This window comes from Condylura cristata, unplaced genomic scaffold (assembly GCF_000260355.1).
Source record: "Condylura cristata isolate star-nosed mole 26May11 unplaced genomic scaffold, ConCri1.0 scaffold00020, whole genome shotgun sequence".
Taxonomy (NCBI): Eukaryota; Metazoa; Chordata; class Mammalia; order Eulipotyphla; family Talpidae; genus Condylura; species Condylura cristata.
The window spans coordinates 34,639,055-34,656,399 of NW_004567121.1; the positions used below are offsets into that span (position 1 = coordinate 34,639,055).

The 17,345-nt window shown below is 42.2% G+C and overlaps 1 protein-coding gene across 1 annotated transcript in view; it reads left to right on the forward strand.

The window, feature by feature from the left end:
* The window catches only part of NBAS (neuroblastoma amplified sequence), a 227,094-nt gene that overhangs the window by 41,021 nt on the left and 168,728 nt on the right, over positions 1–17,345 (forward strand). Inside the window, exons 11-14 of the mRNA XM_004686434.2 lie at positions 635–703; positions 7,220–7,348; positions 13,847–13,910; positions 16,238–16,431. Coding sequence (XP_004686491.1) covers positions 635–703; positions 7,220–7,348; positions 13,847–13,910; positions 16,238–16,431 — 456 coding nt within the window. The remainder of the gene's footprint in view (positions 1–634; positions 704–7,219; positions 7,349–13,846; positions 13,911–16,237; positions 16,432–17,345) is intronic.

Below are 17,345 nucleotides of genomic sequence, written 5' to 3' on the forward strand. Positions count from 1 at the left end.
TATTTATTTATGCATACAGAACTGGGGGACAGTCCAGAGGTGCAGGGGGGTGAGAGGATCCACCAGAGACAGAGCGGGGAGCAGAACAGGCAGATCAACGAAGTACACTGCTGAGGGGAGCAGTGGGAGAGACAGGAGAGGTCTGCTGCACCATGTAGGCCACCTCCAGGGCCGGGGATCGAACTTGCATTGAAATGGCTGCGGCCGGCTTGCAGTGCTGAGTCCTAACCCACTGCGCCACTGGGGAGGGCCCTGAAATACTGCTTTTTAAATCAAATCTAGTAGCACTTCCTTAATGAGTGAAATTCTTATTGCAAATTGTGACCTCTACAATGTTGTTGAGATAAAATGGTAACCCTGGGCAGCCTGATTTGAAAAGTAGATTTGAATTTGCATAGACTGTGCTAGATCTGTTATGTACATACTCAAAAAGTGATTGGTTATGGGTATATTTTATAAGATTTACCACTTGCCAGATGTTTTTTTTTTCCTAAACAAGAGAGAATCTCATGAAGATTTTTGATACCTGTTGATGACTTTTTAACCATTTTTTCCATTACTAGGTATGTTAAGAGATTTTCATTTTATTATAATGAAATGCACTTTATTATAATGACATGCATTTATTTTGTAGGTACCAAAAACACTGGGGTTATTAAGGATGTTAAGTGTCAAGCTGTCCACTCGCCAGGGACAAGAACAGGTAATGAATATTGGCTTAATGTTTGTGTTTCTCAAACATTTTCATCAGAGTATTTTAAAGGGCAAAGTGAAAGAACCATGGATCTTACAGACCTCCACTGGATATACTCTTACTTACATCTTCTGTGGGCTTGAGTATTAGTAGAATTCATGGAGCTATGCACTGAAGATCTGTGTATTTTACTTTGTCAGCATTGGCTCAAACAAAGAAAATAAAAAACAAAATTTGAGGATGGACCTAATGTTCTTGGACGGGGGATGTATTCCAAAGAGGTCTCCTGGAAATATTATATATTTAAGAGTTTCTTGCTTGTGACATTTGTATCCTCATCACAAGTATAGGCCGCTTTAAAAAACTCCTCCTTAAATATCAGATTATTAATAACCTAAGCCATATATGTTCTTTTGTAAGGTTATTGACTTAGAAACTTTTTTTCCTAAAGCTTTTCTTGCCTACATACATTTGCAGTGTTTTTTCCATATAAGGTTGTTAACCAAGCTTGAAGATGACTTTCTTGATTTGAAAATAGATTTATAATATGTATTTATTCTCCTGGTTCAGACATTTACACTGCCCTGGACTTAAATCTCTGTTAACCTCCCCGAGGGCAGAGGTTTCTCTTTGTCTTGTGCACCACTGCTCTCTGGAACGCGAAGCAGCATCTAGCATGTAGTGTGTGCTGTCAGCATGTTACATGCAACAAATCGTTGTTGAAGAGCAGTGCTTACAAAGTCACCTTTTATTGAGCCGATATGTATTTTTTCCCGTTAAGGATATGTAGTTGTTCAGAACCTTCTGAATATATTCACTAGAGTTCAGTGCTTTAGTTTTAATATAGCTCGTGCATTTGAAAGTCTAATGGAATAGAAGTCACTCATTTTTAATTGTTCTATATGGTTGATAGGCAGGTGAGGAAAGTGAGGTCTAATCTCAATACAAGTATCATCTAATATTTAACATGAAAAGAGTCTCTTCGAAAGGATGGTTCAACATTTATCATGATGTTTGAGGCACAGTTCCTACGTTAAATATTGCTGCCAGTAGTAAAAGGCTTTAATTAGCACTTTCAATTAACAAAAGACCAAATAGATATTTGAGATAGTGGTTTAATATAACGGTGAAGTGGAAAGAGGATGGAATCCTGTTCTCATTATTAATTTCAATAAGTGTTTTGTTAGTTATCGCATGCTGCAAAAGGATCTTTTGAGAAGTTTGGTTGGAGATTTGAGACAGTGAGATAAACTGAAGTGATCATGCAATGAAGCCAAAGGGCCAGGACTGCATTAGTGGTGTGAGAAGACAGGGCGCCGCGCAAAGCGTCTTCCTGCACCGTGTCCTTGTTTTTTGCCGCCTGCCCAGCGATAATGGCTGACGGTGCTGAGCTGGATCGCCTGCCTGTCAGTGCAGTCACCGTCAAGGGACAGTCGGCTGCAGCAGGAAGAAAGGGCGAGTCGCCTTGGTTTTCTTTTCCTCACCTAACTGAAGCATTATTTACAAATAGACTCGTCAGTCGTTAAGTGTGATGACTTGGTCACTGTGGAAGGATGTTCCTCTTTCGGGATAATTAGCACATTCATCATTTCACAGTTTGCTTTTTTCTGTGCATTTGAACATGTAAGTTCTACTCTCTCGCAGGTTTCGGCTAAGCAGTACAGTTCTCTCCCCCCCCCGGCCACCAGGTCAGACACTGGTCCTCAGTCGTAGTCATCTGATACCTGCAGTTCTCTATGTTGCTAGCCCCGCCACCCCCTCCCGCTGGGCAGCTACTCCTCTACCCTGAGTACCAGTGAGACAACATGGTGGTGTTTTTCTGCGCCTGGTTTATTTCTTTGAGCCTAGTGCCCTGCCTGTTCATCTGTGCTTTTGCCAGTGCCGGGATTTCCTTCTCTGTGACGGCTGAATAATATTCCTGGGTGTGCACCTTCCATTGGTGGACGCTCGGATGCCTTCCAGGCCTTGGCGGTGAGGAATAACACAAAATGAATGCGGAATTACAGACAGCTTTCCAAGCTGATGTTTCATTTTCTTGTCTAGACCCAGAAGTGGGGTTGCTGGATCAACTTTGATTCTTGAGAAACCTTTTCCCACAGAGGCTGTTCTGGTTTTCATGTCCCCTCCAGCAGCAGCCCCCATTCCTCCCGTTCTCACCAGTGTTTGCTTCCTCTTGTCTTTTTGATCATAGCCATCCTACATGGTGTGCGGTTAGACCTCATTGTGGGTTTGGTTTGGCTTTTCCTGATGATGAGTGATGTCGAGCTTTCTCCCCTATACCTGCTGGCCATTTGTGTGTCTTCTTTGGAACATGTTTATTCAGAGCCTTTACCCATTTTTAATTGGGCTTTTTGTTTTTGCTTTTAGTTGCAAATGAGCTGTATGTGTTCCTTCTGTATTATGGGTAGGATATCTCCCTTTTTATTTTGTTGATGGTTGCCATTTTGTAGAAGGTTTTCAGTTTGAGGTAGTCCCACTTGTTAATTTTTGCCTTTGTTGTCTGTGCTTTCAGTGTCTGATCTAAAAATACATTGCCAAGAGCACTGTCAAGTAACTTTACTCTCTGTGTTTTCATCTAGAAATTTCATGTTTTAAATTCATATTTTCTACCCACTTATAGTTGGATTTTGTAAATGGCCTAAGTTAGGGTTCCAATTTCATTTATTAGCATATGGCTATCTCGTTTTCTTGTCACCATGGATTGAAGAGATAATCATTTCCTATTGTGCATCTTGGGTTCTTCTGTTTTTTGTTGGTAAATTAATTGACCATGGGCTTATGGCTGGGTTTTCTTTTCTGTTCCATTGACATGTGTATCTACTTTTATGCCAATACCATACTGTTTTGATTACTATCACTTTATAATTATGTTTGAAATGAGGACATGTGATGCCTCTAGTTTTGCTCTTCTTTCTCAGGGTGGCTTTTGCTTCTTGGTGTCATCTATAATATAATATAAATTGTACGACTTATTTTCTTTATTACCATGAAAAATGCCATTGCAATTTTACATTAATCTGTAGATCACTTTAAATAATAAGAACATTTTAATAATATTATTTCATTTATTATCTTGTAGTTCTTTCTTTAGAATCCTTTATTATCTAGTCATTCATTACTTCAGTTTCTTTCATCAATGTTTTATAGTTTTCATTGTACAGACTGCTCACCTTGGTTAAATTTATTCTCCAGTGTTTTATTCCTTTTATACTACTCTGAAAGCAGTTGTTGTCTTAATTTCTCTTTCTGTTGGCTTGTTCTTAGTTTGTAGAAGTACAGCTGATTATATTGAATTTGTATCCTGCAACTCTACCAACTATGTTCTGCCAGAGTGTTTGGTGGGGTCTTAGGGTTTCTATATGTAACATTGTGTCTCTGCAGATAGAGGGAGATTTAGTTCTTCCTAGACTTTGTCTGGCTAGGATTTCCTGGATTATTTTGAAGAAAAGTGGCGAGAGTGGACATCCTTATCTTCTTCCTGCTGTTAGGCAAAACACTTTGCTTTTCACTACCAAGCTATAGACTTGTGCAACATTTTAGGTCAACATCTAGAGTCTACACCAACATTCAGCATCATCTGAATTCGAGATCAACATATAGAAATGATCAAAATGAAATGATATTCACAGTTGTGGAGTATGAAAGAAATTCACGGAACTATTTTGACTAAAGTGAAAATTATAGCTATTCCTCAATTTTATTACCTTGAGAACTACTTAATTCAAAAGAATGAGAATAGAACAAGATTATTATTCACCTATGCTGAGAAATCTCAATATAATATAAGGAATTATGGTGTGAATGTTTGAAGTTTACTTTTATTGTGATGTACAGTTGGTTAAAAAGCTGTTTCCTCCTATTTACAAATCACACTCAAGAATTCTCTCTTGTCAACCAACAGGCTTTGAAAATTCCAAAAATATTTCTGGTTCTGTTCACAGAATTTAGTATGGATTTTCTAACTGTGGCTTTAGATCTTGTGTCACAGTTACTGTTGGGATAATAAATTATTCCCTGGCTGGGAATAACCTGTGTGCTATTGACACCCAGACATATTTCTTCAAATAAAAAGTAGTTCTTATTTCAGAAGATAAAGCATAGTGTTTCTTAAGTATCATAGGGGATTTATCATTGATTGGCCACAATTCAGTTACTACTACTAGTTGTATTTTCTCACTGTGCATATATACGAAAGTTAAACAAGTAATTTGGGAAATTGAAGAAATATCCTTAAAATATATATACACATGTAGTATCTGGGATTTGCTTTAAAATACTTGAAGGGGGAAAAAAAACCCTGACAACATGGGGTAGGGTCCTTGAACTAGCCTTGCAATGTTGATATTTAATTAAGCTGTTGTTGGATTGTGAGAATTTATTATATCATCATTTCTACTCTTGTGAGGTAAGTATAAATTTCTACAACAAAAAGCTGAAAGAAAAGAATGGTAAACTTCCAGGATGGGTGTTATGGTATCAAATGAAACTAAGGAGATCAGAAACCCACCACATTAAAAGCAAGTGGTAACATTTTTGTTAATCTACTTATTGCTTAAGAATCTAGAAAGAAAGGGAGGAAGAGAGGATGGGTAAGGAGAGAGAAGGAGGGGGCAGAACCCAGTTGTTTTTTTTTTTTGCCATATTCTCTAGTTTCCTGTGAAGGTGCTGTTGTTGAGCTATCCCCATTATTGAGTATACATTCTTTGCCTTTTTGTTGGAGAGAGTCACAGTCTTCTTACTTGCTTTCGGAGCATTTTTTATGAGTTTTTTTTTTTTAAAGATTTATTTATTTATTCATATAGAGCTGGGGTACAGGCCAGAGATGTGGAGGGTGAGAGGATTCACCAGAGACAGGGAGGGGAGCAGAACAGGCAGATCGACGAAGTACACTGCTGAGGGGAGCAGTGGGCGGGTCAGGAGAGGTCTGCCTCGCCATGTGGATCTCCTCCAGGGAAGGCGGGAATCGAACTCATGTGAAGTGGCTTAAGCTTCTTAGTGCTGTGCTTTAACTCGCTGCGCCACCAGGGAGGGCCCGCTTTCGGAGCATTTTTAGTAGAATTACTGGAATGTTTCTGTTACCATACTGATCACACGTGACCGGTTACTTCAGTAACAAACCAGTGAAGTGTCTTAACCACAGTTCTAATAAGAGCCTTGCTTTGACTACAAGAAAAATGATGCGCAGGCGAGGCAGGGCTTGTGGCACAGTAGCCTAGACATGCTCGGTTTGAGACCTCCTCTCAGTTCTGCCATCTACACTGGAATCACCTTGGGCAAACTTCTTAACACGCCTGGCTTTCAGTTTCTTCCTATATAAACACATAAGGGTGGTAGGAAGTACTTTTAGCTAATAAAACGTCATCCTGTGGTCCATCTTGAGCAAAACCTGGGACCTTGTGGACTTCAGAGTGTGAAAGGAGGCTGCCAGGCCCACATCTGCCCCCTTCTTTGGTCTGATATGTTTAAGCTTTTGTTTAAAATGCTTTTGCTTTGAATGCTTCTCTTTCCCAGGCATTTTAACCTTAGCTTTTAAGGGGTCATAATGGAGAATGTTGGGGGGCTTGGCCATCTGGAAGGCTTGTGATGCTTTAAGGGTGAGCATGTTGCCAGCCCCCCACTTGTTCATTACTTTTGGGGGGGGTGGTCCTTGACTTGCTACCTCCCTAATTTTCAGAATCAATTATGGGTTATGGGCTGCCATTTCCTCATGTGTTTCTTTGTGGATAAAGATTCTTAGGTTCTACCCTTAGTAAATACTTGAATGGGAATAGTCACATGTGGTGGATCCATTGTGTCTTCACTGACAGGGCTTCTCTCATGGTAACTGATGGCCGTGGTGTGCTTGTGGGAAAGGACTGGGATTATTTGGACAAACAGGACTACAAGGACAATCGTTTTCTCTATCTTCCCTTAAGCTGGCCTTGTAAAATCAACATACAGTGAAGTTTCTGTGTTCTGTGGCAATAGATTCCTTACATTGGATAATTTGCCACCAAAGTTGGGAGATCTTAACCCTTCACAGTACTCCTTAAGCTAAGGAGGGCACTTAGCCTTTGCCCCGCCTGTTCCATCAGTCTTGGGCCCTCTTTTCCTTCATCTCTCTCTTACTTTCCTTTTCCATAGCAAGAGGTTCTGGTCTATATATGATAATTAGACTATTCCAGATATTCTATACATATGGAATTTTGTGGAGCCCACATTCAGAATCTGGTCAACAAAACCCCAAAAAGATATTTCTAATTATCTACAGTTATGTACAAAAGATATTTCTAAGTTCTGTAGAGTCATGACAATTGATGTGTGATATAAAGGGATACTTGCATATTTGACTTTGAGGTTATATGTAAATTACAGCACTAGATTAAAAACTTTTAAGGGCAAGAGTCCGCTTTTATGTATTAGAGCATACAGAGCACTTGTAGTGCTTGGAGGCTGCTGGAACCCTTCATTCTGAGGCCTCAGTTACGACCTACACCTGTGACTGCCAGTCTGGGCTCTAACTTTGCTGTTGTGTTGTTACTGTAGGACGGCATCTTTAAGATGAGTCTTTCTCCAGATGGGACCTCTCTCGCAGCAATTCACTTCTCAGGGAAGCTGAGCATCTGGGCCATCCCATCACTGAAGCAGCAAGGGGAATGGAATCAAAGTGAGCAGGTAGGTTCCTCGACACGATCACCCTCGGACTGACTCTTGCTTACGGCGAGTCCTGACAACGCTGATTTCATGATGTGTCTACTTTACTGTGGCGCACAGCTTTTATTCTCCTTGCCCCAAAGCTTCACTGAGGCATCACGCTAAGTCAGCAGTGCAACGTGCTCTCTACTGCAGGTCATCTACCCTTTCACTGCCACCGCAGAAACACTTTTGCTGTTAAATTTTCAGCAACAGTCAGCAGTATGGGCCAAGATAACAATTCTTCTTAAGTTTTGAAAAATCAGTAATGGAACACGAAGTACTGATAGAGTGAAGCTTTAGAGAACACAGGGGAAATTTTTACTTCTGTGACTGTTTCAGCACTTTCGGGGTCCATTCCCGGCTTCTCATTTCCCCTTTACCCTGGTCGGGGGATGCCTTCTGCCAGCTTTGCTGGGTAGTTGGAGTGTATTCATTGAATAGCTCAGCGTCTTTTACAGGATGCTTTTGACTTTCATTTCATCAGTTGAATACACTCCTAAGAGAATTTTTAATCACAAATAACAATTTGTTTTTTGTTTAAGGGTAGCCGAGGAAAAGAAGAGGGCTTTACATTTTCTTACCTTTAAAGACTTAAATTTGTTGGTTTGGGCTGTTCTTCAAAAAATTTTTTGTCCCCCCTGTTTGCTGACTGCCTTGAATTCAGTTTAATTTCCACATCTTGCCTCCCCACCCATCTCACTTGTTGGATATAATTTTGTTCAAAATAAAAGAGATACTTCTCAGTCTGCACCCTTAGGAGGTGAATTAAAGGGCCGTTTCTTCTTTCTCTGAAATTACAGCCTAAGTTGGCCTCAGTCTTTACTCTAGAACTAGAGTGGAACAGCTCTCAGAAACACCTGTTTGATGTATTTAGGTTGGCATGTCGGATAATTGAGCCAAGTAAAACTTTGTTTTTCTTGGTTATGGATGTTTAGTGATGAAACAGTCAGCTCTTGCATCCAGAAGAGCCTGATAGTCTTTCTATTAAATGTGGGGAATTATACAGTTTGGCAAATTTTTCCTAAATGAAGATAAAATTTTGAATATTATAGACTTTTCTCTCCCCCTTGATTTTAGTTTCTTAAATTATTTTCCATTTACTTAATAGAAACATTGATCACATTTTGAAGCATATTAAATATTTCATGGTGCAAGTATCCCAGAATGCCAATCGTGTGGCACAAAGATTGTTGGAGAAAAACTGATTGGTACATGCTTTTGCTTACTGCAATTCTGGAAAACTCCCTGCCTCTTTTTTTGGCATCTGTTATAGTCCTTATTGTCATATACTCGTTATTTTCACTGGCTAGATTTTTTTTTTCTTTGCCATTTAGCTCATTAATGTTATTGATCAATTAGATTCTATTAAAACTGATTCTGTTGAAAAAGATTGAAAATTGTTTAAAAATCTTGATACAGGGGAACATATAAGTGTGACGGTCTCAGTAACTTGGAACAGGCCATCAGAGAAGTAGTGTGACAGGAAAGGAAGGGACTCAGAGCTGGGCTCTGCGGGCTTATCCTGGTGAGATTCTTTTGATCAAACTCCTAGGAGGTGCCAGCATTTCCACAGAATATTCTGCCCACTTGGGCTATGCTTACTTCAGGCTTAGGTAGCTCAATAAAACCAAAATAAATGCATATAGTAGTTGTGATGTTAATATTTTTTCTCCACTATTAATTAGCGCTTATTTTGTCCTCACTTATTTGGTAAGTAAATGGTAGAGCTGATGTCTAATTTTATATCTCTCTGACGTAGGTCCATCCTTTTTTCCATGGCCTATTTCCATCTAGGAAAATAAAGGCATTGAAAAAGAACCCCAAAATGTAGAAAAGAGTCCCTGTTGACCAGGCTAGGGAATGTCAGCACGTCCCGCACACATTCCCTGCACACCAACCCCCTACCGCCTGCCCCCCCACTTGGTATATCATGAATTATCGCAAAAATCAGGTTTATGTGTATTAAGTTAGGAAAGCTAAAGTCACTATTATTACTCTCCTTTTTAACATCGCTTTTTCTTCTTTTTTTTTTTAACATCGCTTCTTTTTAATTGATCATCTTTAAAGAAACACAGACAAAAACCTTTATCGGTGAATGTACGCTGAAATCTGTGAGCATACAGATCTCTCCAGCTTTCTCAAGTGTGATGAATTCTTCCGCTAGGTAGTGTGTACTGGTCACTGGAGCACCACAGAATCACTGAGATAGTCTCTCACTGCCGACTCAGCTTTCTACTAGACATCTAGAGAGCTTGTGATATGTTGTGACGTGAGGTGTGGGTGGTAGCTTGGGCTAACAAGATGACTTGGCAGCCATCCTTTGCTTGAGTCTTTCACCTCTAGCCTGGAGACGAATCACACTGGAGCCTAGGTTTAGCCTTTTGTGTGTGAAGGAGTGTGCTGGAGTAGGTGTACAGAGCTTGTCTATAAAAGTTCTACTGTAAGAGTAGGTCGCTACAATCTTCAAGTTAACATAATCATGAACTAATGAAGTGTAACTGTTGCTAGCATAGAATAGTGTAGTAAGTCACATTCCTTGCCCTGCAGAGGTTCCTAATCTTGCAAGGGAAATTGTAAGCAGCACAATGAAACAGCATGTTAATGTCATGCAAGGGGAAACTCCGAGGCAAGGCTCATGATTCGCTGGTGTTGGGGAGGGCTGCTGGGAATAACTAGCATCGGAGCAGTAAAGCTTGGCTGTCCACAGAGCAGTTTTCACCTGTGTCATTTGTTTCATGACAGCCTGATTAACGAACGTTTCAAACTCATTTTACTAGATGGGAGTAGTGCAAACAGAAGTTCACCTCTGGTACTAAGTGTTCAAATTAAGACTCAGGTCCTCAAGTACATAGTTCAGCCTTTCTCCAGAGTATCTTCTGACAGTGCTTACATTTAGTAATACTGACTTTTAGCTGACCAGATTGGCTGCTAGCTCTGTTGCTGATAGGAGACAAGGGGGAGGTAGTTGGTGCGGGTTGTACGGATGACTGTTTAGAGTTGGGCGCCTCATGGTGTAAGCACTGGCAATGTGGAAACAGTAGTGAGAGAGGCACGATGTCCTTCACCAAATCTTGGTGAACATCTGTGTACTCATCTCTGACGAGAACATTTGAAAACACTTCAACAGCTGGAAGGCACTGAAGCAGTGCCTCTCCCCTCATTGGTTTAGTCACAGTTGAGCGGCCTGGGGTCAGCAGGTAAGACGGGCCCTGCCTCTGTTTGTAGCTTCTCCAGGACGCGGATGGACAGCCATGTAGTTGACAGTGGGTCGTGTGGGCATGATAGTATGCAGTCAGCTGGTAATTTTAGTTTGAACTTTGCCTGAAAAGGCACTAATGTTACTGCTGCCCTGTGCAGCCGTAAACTCATTCATCAGATTGTGAGTTCAGCTGTTCTGGGACTTTCTCCATCTAATTCATGACTTTATTAGTTTTCATAATACGCTCTGTGGGATTGAGTATTTTCTTGGTAAAATCTAATGATTAAAGATAGTTGTGGAAGTGCCTAGTCTGATTTATTTCCATCCCGTTTTGAGTTGATTAAATGCTTTGGCTTTCATTGTCAATATGAAAATCCATCTGGCTAGAAATCTGTGAGTATTAGGTTTTGTTCATGTCGGGAATATAGTAAAATTGCTCAAGTGATTTTCATTTCAAGCATTTCCCATGTTATGTTTATGTATGTACATCTCATTTTTGGCCTTCGTTTTCTCTATAGAAGTTTTATTACTTGCCTATGTGTGCGTAGATTAGGACACAAAACTTACCTTTTCATTTTAGTTTTATTTTCTCTTTGACACATAGTAGGTCCTAGACTAATTTTGTTAGGTGGATGAATCAGTGAAGGATACAGAGAAGACAGCAGCCATGTAATTAGTCATGTAATCCACCACTGTGTCCTCTACTCCTGGAAAATGGGCACTGAGTAGATACTACTTCCACAGGACTTGGCGTATTAAGTGCTAACACGTTTTTGTGAATTGAATAAACATTTGAAAGGTTGCCTTCACATCACAGTGCCTTCTGTGTAAACTCTGGCCTTCTCCACACCAGGAAGCCGGGCCCTTCCGGCTGTCACCTCGAAGGGCAGCCTGTCCTGCAAGCAGATCTCACTGGAGGTCGGGCCTCGGACAGATCAGCGGGTGCCGGGAGGGCGTGCCCCTGTGTGCCTCCCCAGGGGTCAAGGCGGAGTGGGGAGTCCACGAAGCATCAGCCCACGTGGTGTGAACCCATGTTGTAAGGATGGCCAGGGTGCTCTTTCATCTAGGCAGGTCAAGGGAGGTTCGTGCGCGCAGGGTGAGCCGCCAAGGGGAGCAGTGGTGTGGCAGCCTAACAGGCAGGGAGGGGCGGGCTCCGGGGTGCCGCCGCTGCTGAAGCAGAGTTAAACTGGGAATTTTGTGTGGGCCTCTTGTGTGTAATGAATATAATTCCACGAGGCTCCACATATTGCGCAGTTCAACAGTTCGTTCAGGCATCTAGAATGAAATCTGCGACGACAAGAAGCAGACAGTTGGGCAGACGCCCGGAGCATTGAACACGGTGCTGGAGTCCATGCTCCTAGCAGCCCCGTTGACACCAGCACCAGGTGGAGACACCCCAAGTGCCCATGAAGGAGCAGTGGGGTAGACGCTGGCTCCGGCCCAGCAGATCTTACAGCCAGCAGCAGGAAAGCAATTCTGACCCCTGCAACAGCGTGGATGGCCCTTGGCACGGTCTGGTAAGTGAAGGCAGCCAGGCCTGGAAGGCCGTGTGAACCTGTCATATGAACTCTGGGATTGGTGAGCCACAGACAGAGAGCAGATTGGTGGTCGGGGCGGAGGAGGGAGAACGGGAGGTAACGGCTTCGTCAGTGGGAAAGGCCACTCAGCTGAGAGCGTGGGAGTCCAGGGCGTTCGTTGCCAGCCGAGTTCCCTGGATGGCCCAGGGGAGCTCAGGGATTTAAAGAATTGAAGGGGTTCGTGAATTCGTTCACTCACTCACATTCAGCTGCTCGGATGGCGCTGTGAAAGATCTGGCAATGTAAGACTGACAGAAGTCTGGAATTCCTGTGTTGCACACTGAATTTGCAGGGACACGGGCTATCACAGCCGTCTGCACGCCACGCTCTCCCCCAGGGTGTCCGGAGACCGGCTCCCACAGAGCGCTGCTGTGTGCTCAGGGTGCTCTTCCTGGTCGCTGACTTTGAGGAAGGCAGACCAGTCGGATTCTCAAAGTGCTTATGCCAATAAGATGATTTAAATTTTTTTCTCAAGACTTTTTGTTGTGTTTCCTTGTGCTCTATCTAGATATCCTTAAATTTACTTAGGTGTGAATCATAACTGTTGTTGTTTGCTGGGCCTGAAGATTTAAACTGTCACTCTGCATTCCCCTGCGCCGCGAGGAGAGACCCCTCGTCTCTGGTTCCAGCACGGTGCTGGCCGCCGGCAGGGGGCGTCCCGGCCCCCGGGTCTGCTGGTGTTCTCGTAAACCGTCAAATAGAGCTTGAGTTTAGCTGATTGTTTTCAGTAATAAGTACTGTAGTGTACTCCAGTTCTTTTAAAGTTAATCATCTGTTTTTGATGATTCAGTGTGCCAGAATAATCCATTATTTCCCTTTAGATTAATAGCTCTCCATGGTAACTTGTTCTGGATAAAGTTTAAAGAATTCTGTCTTCTCAGGGACTAACTGCTCTGAGTGACTTTCATAGTAGTGGAGAGCAGACTGTTTCAGGCCGCAAAAAGAAATGTCAACTTTAATAGCTTAAAATGTCAGCCACAGATAAATTGGCGATAAGTCCTAGATGCTTATTCTGTGACATTAGATGAAAAAACACATTGGAGTTAATATAGCATCATATTTTTAGGCTTCAGAGTGCGAATTGAGCACCCCAATGATTTTTGCCTCCCTTTTCCCGTGTTGTAGTTCTGGAAGGTACACAGTTAACTCTCTGGCTCACTGTGGATTGCGGACTTTTTCGAAGTGGTTTATTCTCAGTGGTTTTACACTTGCGAGCTCGGTGAGCATGCTGCTGAGATTAGCCGTGAAGGGACTCAGTTTGAGGATAGAGGAGTTAAGTTTTTCACTTAGTACCTTCCAGTCCAACAGAGTTAGCACTGGAGGCCACAGCAGGTTGCCGAGGCCTGCCGAGCGGGGCCAGGGAGGGACAGGCGGGCGAAGCCAGGCGAGGACGTGTGGGTATCCTGGAGCTACTCGTCTTGTTTTGTTTTGCTGTGTACTGCTCCTCGTCACCCATGCTGTTTTCCTCAGTCAGTTCAGTCACAATACTTACATGTGCACTTTTGCAGTGTTAGAACAACTGCTTTTCAAGATTTTAGAGAGGAGTAAATTTCAATTCCGTTTAACAGGGAGATTAAACACAGGAAAGCATCTTTTTTTGTTATTTAATTTGTTTAAATTTTTAATTAACCCACAGTTCTTTATGATCTTAGAATTTATTCATTGATTCATTCAAGTCACATACACATTTGTCACTTTTAGCCAGGCTTTGATGACCTTAATCCTGGTTGGAGACTTTCAACTGAGAAGAGGAAAAAAATCAAAGGTGAGTTTTATAAGGGAGACTGCTGTTGTGGAACAATGGTGATCCTTATGTGAGGTGACACATGTCGGGGAAGAAAGGGCCTCTTCCTTCCTACCTCCCTGAGTTCTGAGCTGGGCTATCACATTCGATTGACAAAAAGCAGGTCAACAGGAGAAGACCAGCAGTGTCTTAGCGGGGACCAGAGTCACCCTGGAGTACCATGCCCTCTGGGGGCAGTTGGAAGTTGGTCTTCTGTGGCCTGTTCCCAAGGAGCAGTGCATTTTGTGGGGAGTGACTAGCTAAAGGGAGAGAAGTTTGAGTTTGTAGGGGTCACAAAGGGGTGTCTTTGTGGGAAGACACATATGTGGTGAAATTAATCGAAAATCAGAACCAGCTAGTAAAATGTGTTGCGTGGATTCTTCTAACGCAGCCCCTGAGGGATAGGGGTCTGGAGTGGGCTTTGGCAATTAGTTCTTGGCCTTGCCAATTTAAGCTCTAATTTTTGGCAAATAGGGGGAAGGACAGGCAGTGTTTCCTGATCTGCTTCTTTCAGTTGTCTTCAACTCAGAGTAATCCTCATGGCAGAGCGGCGGGGTTTAGGTGCACAGTTCACACCCTACTTTAAACAAGCCTCTAGGTACCTCTGCCTTACTTTGGCAGAAACACCAAGACTTCACAGAGCTGCAGTGTGGCAGCAGGCCCAGTTTTCTGATCGTGGGGTACTAGTTTTACAGTTTGGTTCCCTCCCTTCCCCCCAAAGCTAAGGCAGAGCCTGGGTGGTGGAGCTTGATTCTGCCACAGACCGCCTTTGAGATGGCAGGATGAGGGATGAGGATGAGTTTAAGCTCGTGCTCGGGCGCCTCTGTAAATGCACAGATATGCTAGGGGAGACAACAGAGAGGGAGCCCCCACAGGGTGAGCACTGAGTACTTACCTGGTAAGTAATTATCCTACTATCCATTCAGAAGACACTCTTTCGTGTCAGTGCAGAAGGCTGACTTCTGTTTAAAGGGTCGCTCCCTCTGTGCACCCAGCTGTAAGCCCAGGGACTCTGCTTTGTCACAGTTTCTCAGAATTCCTCATTTCTCTGGATTGCTCCAGGCTTAAGTCAGAAGAAAGAATGGGGTTGTTGTGGTCTGTGCTTTATTGAAATAATGAGTTATTCTCATGGAGTTGAGCTCCTATTTTGAAATCTCTATTTCCTTGCTCAGATGTTTACGTATTGTAAACAGTGTCCTTTTTAGGCATTAAACCTTACAGGGCTTTAAGTATTACCTTTAAGTCACATCAGGTTTTTGTGAAGCAAGGAAGGTACCCAACAGTAATCAAAGTTTAATAATGCTATTTCCTCTTGCGTGTCTTGACTTGGTGAGTGATACTTTATTGAAGAATTTCTAAAGATTCTTTATTGGTCTGGAAGGTGTTTGCCTTTTTTTCTGATTATGTGCAAATATAAGGGAGGAAAAAAGGTTTTTCGCTAGCTGGGAACTACTAAATTGCACTGATAAATGACATCCTTCAAGGAAAAACTTTTGCATTTATGGAAGGCAGGTTTTACGAGACATGGGAACCTTCATAAGAAAGCAGAGACTTGAAGAAACAGTGAAAGACACGATTATCACACTAGGCTTGGAGAAGAATGGAAAATGTGACAGGACAAAAGGGATGAGCCAAGGGCAGTGAAGTAGGCGACACTTAGCAAGGCCTCTTCCTTCAGACGCCTTGGCTTCCTTCTGTCTATGGAGACACCATGCTCCTTTGGTCCGGGTGCCGAAGACACCCCTCTTTTGAAGGTTCTGTCACCTGCGTCAGGCCAGGGTCAGAAAGCCCATCCTGCACCTGCCACTTCTCCAATTCCTTTAGTTTGAAATAGTTCTTAGGTGAAAGTGGCCTGTTGGGGGTGGGATATTCTGACCCCTCACAGATTGAAGAGTAAGTCATCATTGGAAACTCTTACGCTTCTGTCTTAACTTATTAAAGGTATAATGCTCCTTGTTGTTTCTCTGAAAAGGTCCTAAAGGGACACTTAAAAGTATCTTTGATTGCCTGCATCATAGGCACTCCCACCTTTTAACTTTCTGTGTTGAAAATGGTGCCCTTTACTCTTCACATACTGTTACATATTTATCTCTGCACCCCTAGAATTTTGGGCTTTGGCTTATTGTTGGCGCTCAGATTGATACTAAACAAATTACCATTTTGCAGTATCTGACAGTTGCTCAGATTGATACTAAACAAATTACCATTTTGCAGTATCTGACAGTTTTACTGCTTCAGTCTGGTTTTTCGTTGATTGCTGGGCTGAGCGGGTTGCATTTGGACCACACTGACTATGTTTGTGTCCCCAGAGAAGGAGTCCCTCTACCCTCTGATAGACGTGAGCTGGTGGGCAGACAGTGCAGTGACTTTGGCTCGCTGCTCTGGGGCTTTGACAGTCTCCTCCGTGAAAACCTTGAAGAATTTGCTGGGAAAATCCTGCGAATGGTTTGAACCATGCCCTCAAGTCTCCGCTACCCATGATGGGGGATTTTTAAGCTTGGAGGTAATGCTTTTTTTCATCTTTTAAAGCAACCCACGCATGTGAAAGTAAACTTGTCACCTTTAATCTTGTCTTTAAAGACAAAAACTGGTGACCGGAATTAGAGATGGACTTGCACCACAGATTGACTTGCACCACCAGAAAGAGCTGTATTGCTTAATCAATTAAAAACTTGAAGAGGAATAAAGAAAATTTGTAGTCATTTGCTCTTTTATAAAACTTGTTTTCACTAACACAACAGTTTTTTCTTTTTCCTCCATGGGTCACGTTAAAATGTGGAATGTATTTCTACTTAAGAAGTAGTCTTTATCCTATTTCTGTGAAGTAGGACAACTTAAAAACTGTGGTTCTCTTGATAAGAAAAACAGGTTTATCATGACAAAAGACTTGCAAATGGAGGCCAGTTATTTAATGTTGTGTTTTCTGTCACTTAAAACCCTTCTTTTCAGTCTTTCAGTGGTAGCAACCTTCAGTAACTTTCACTTCAATGCTGATCAGCACATCCTTTTTCTTTAAAGTATGATACTGAGTCTAAAGTTTTTCTTTACAGAGAACCATGGCTTAAAATTTAAGCAACTCTTTTAAGTCTGGAATGAAAGCTATCTTCAGCACTCAGGCTTTCAGACTGAGTACTTTGTAAAGAGAGTGGGGAGAGCTTTTCTTAGTAAAGCAAATAAATAGCTTCATGTTCATTTCCTGAATAGATTTTTTTTAAAAAAATCCCACCTTATTTTTTCTCAGCAGGTATGAGAACTGACATTTTTTTTTATTACAAAAGTTTATTTTTACATCATTTCGTACATTTTTTTTTCCATCTCAATTGTAATCCTCACGGGTTTCCCATCACCAAGTAACCCGTGTGCCATCACCATAATCCCGTGCATTCTTCCCCTCCCCCCGTTTTTGATCCCATTCCC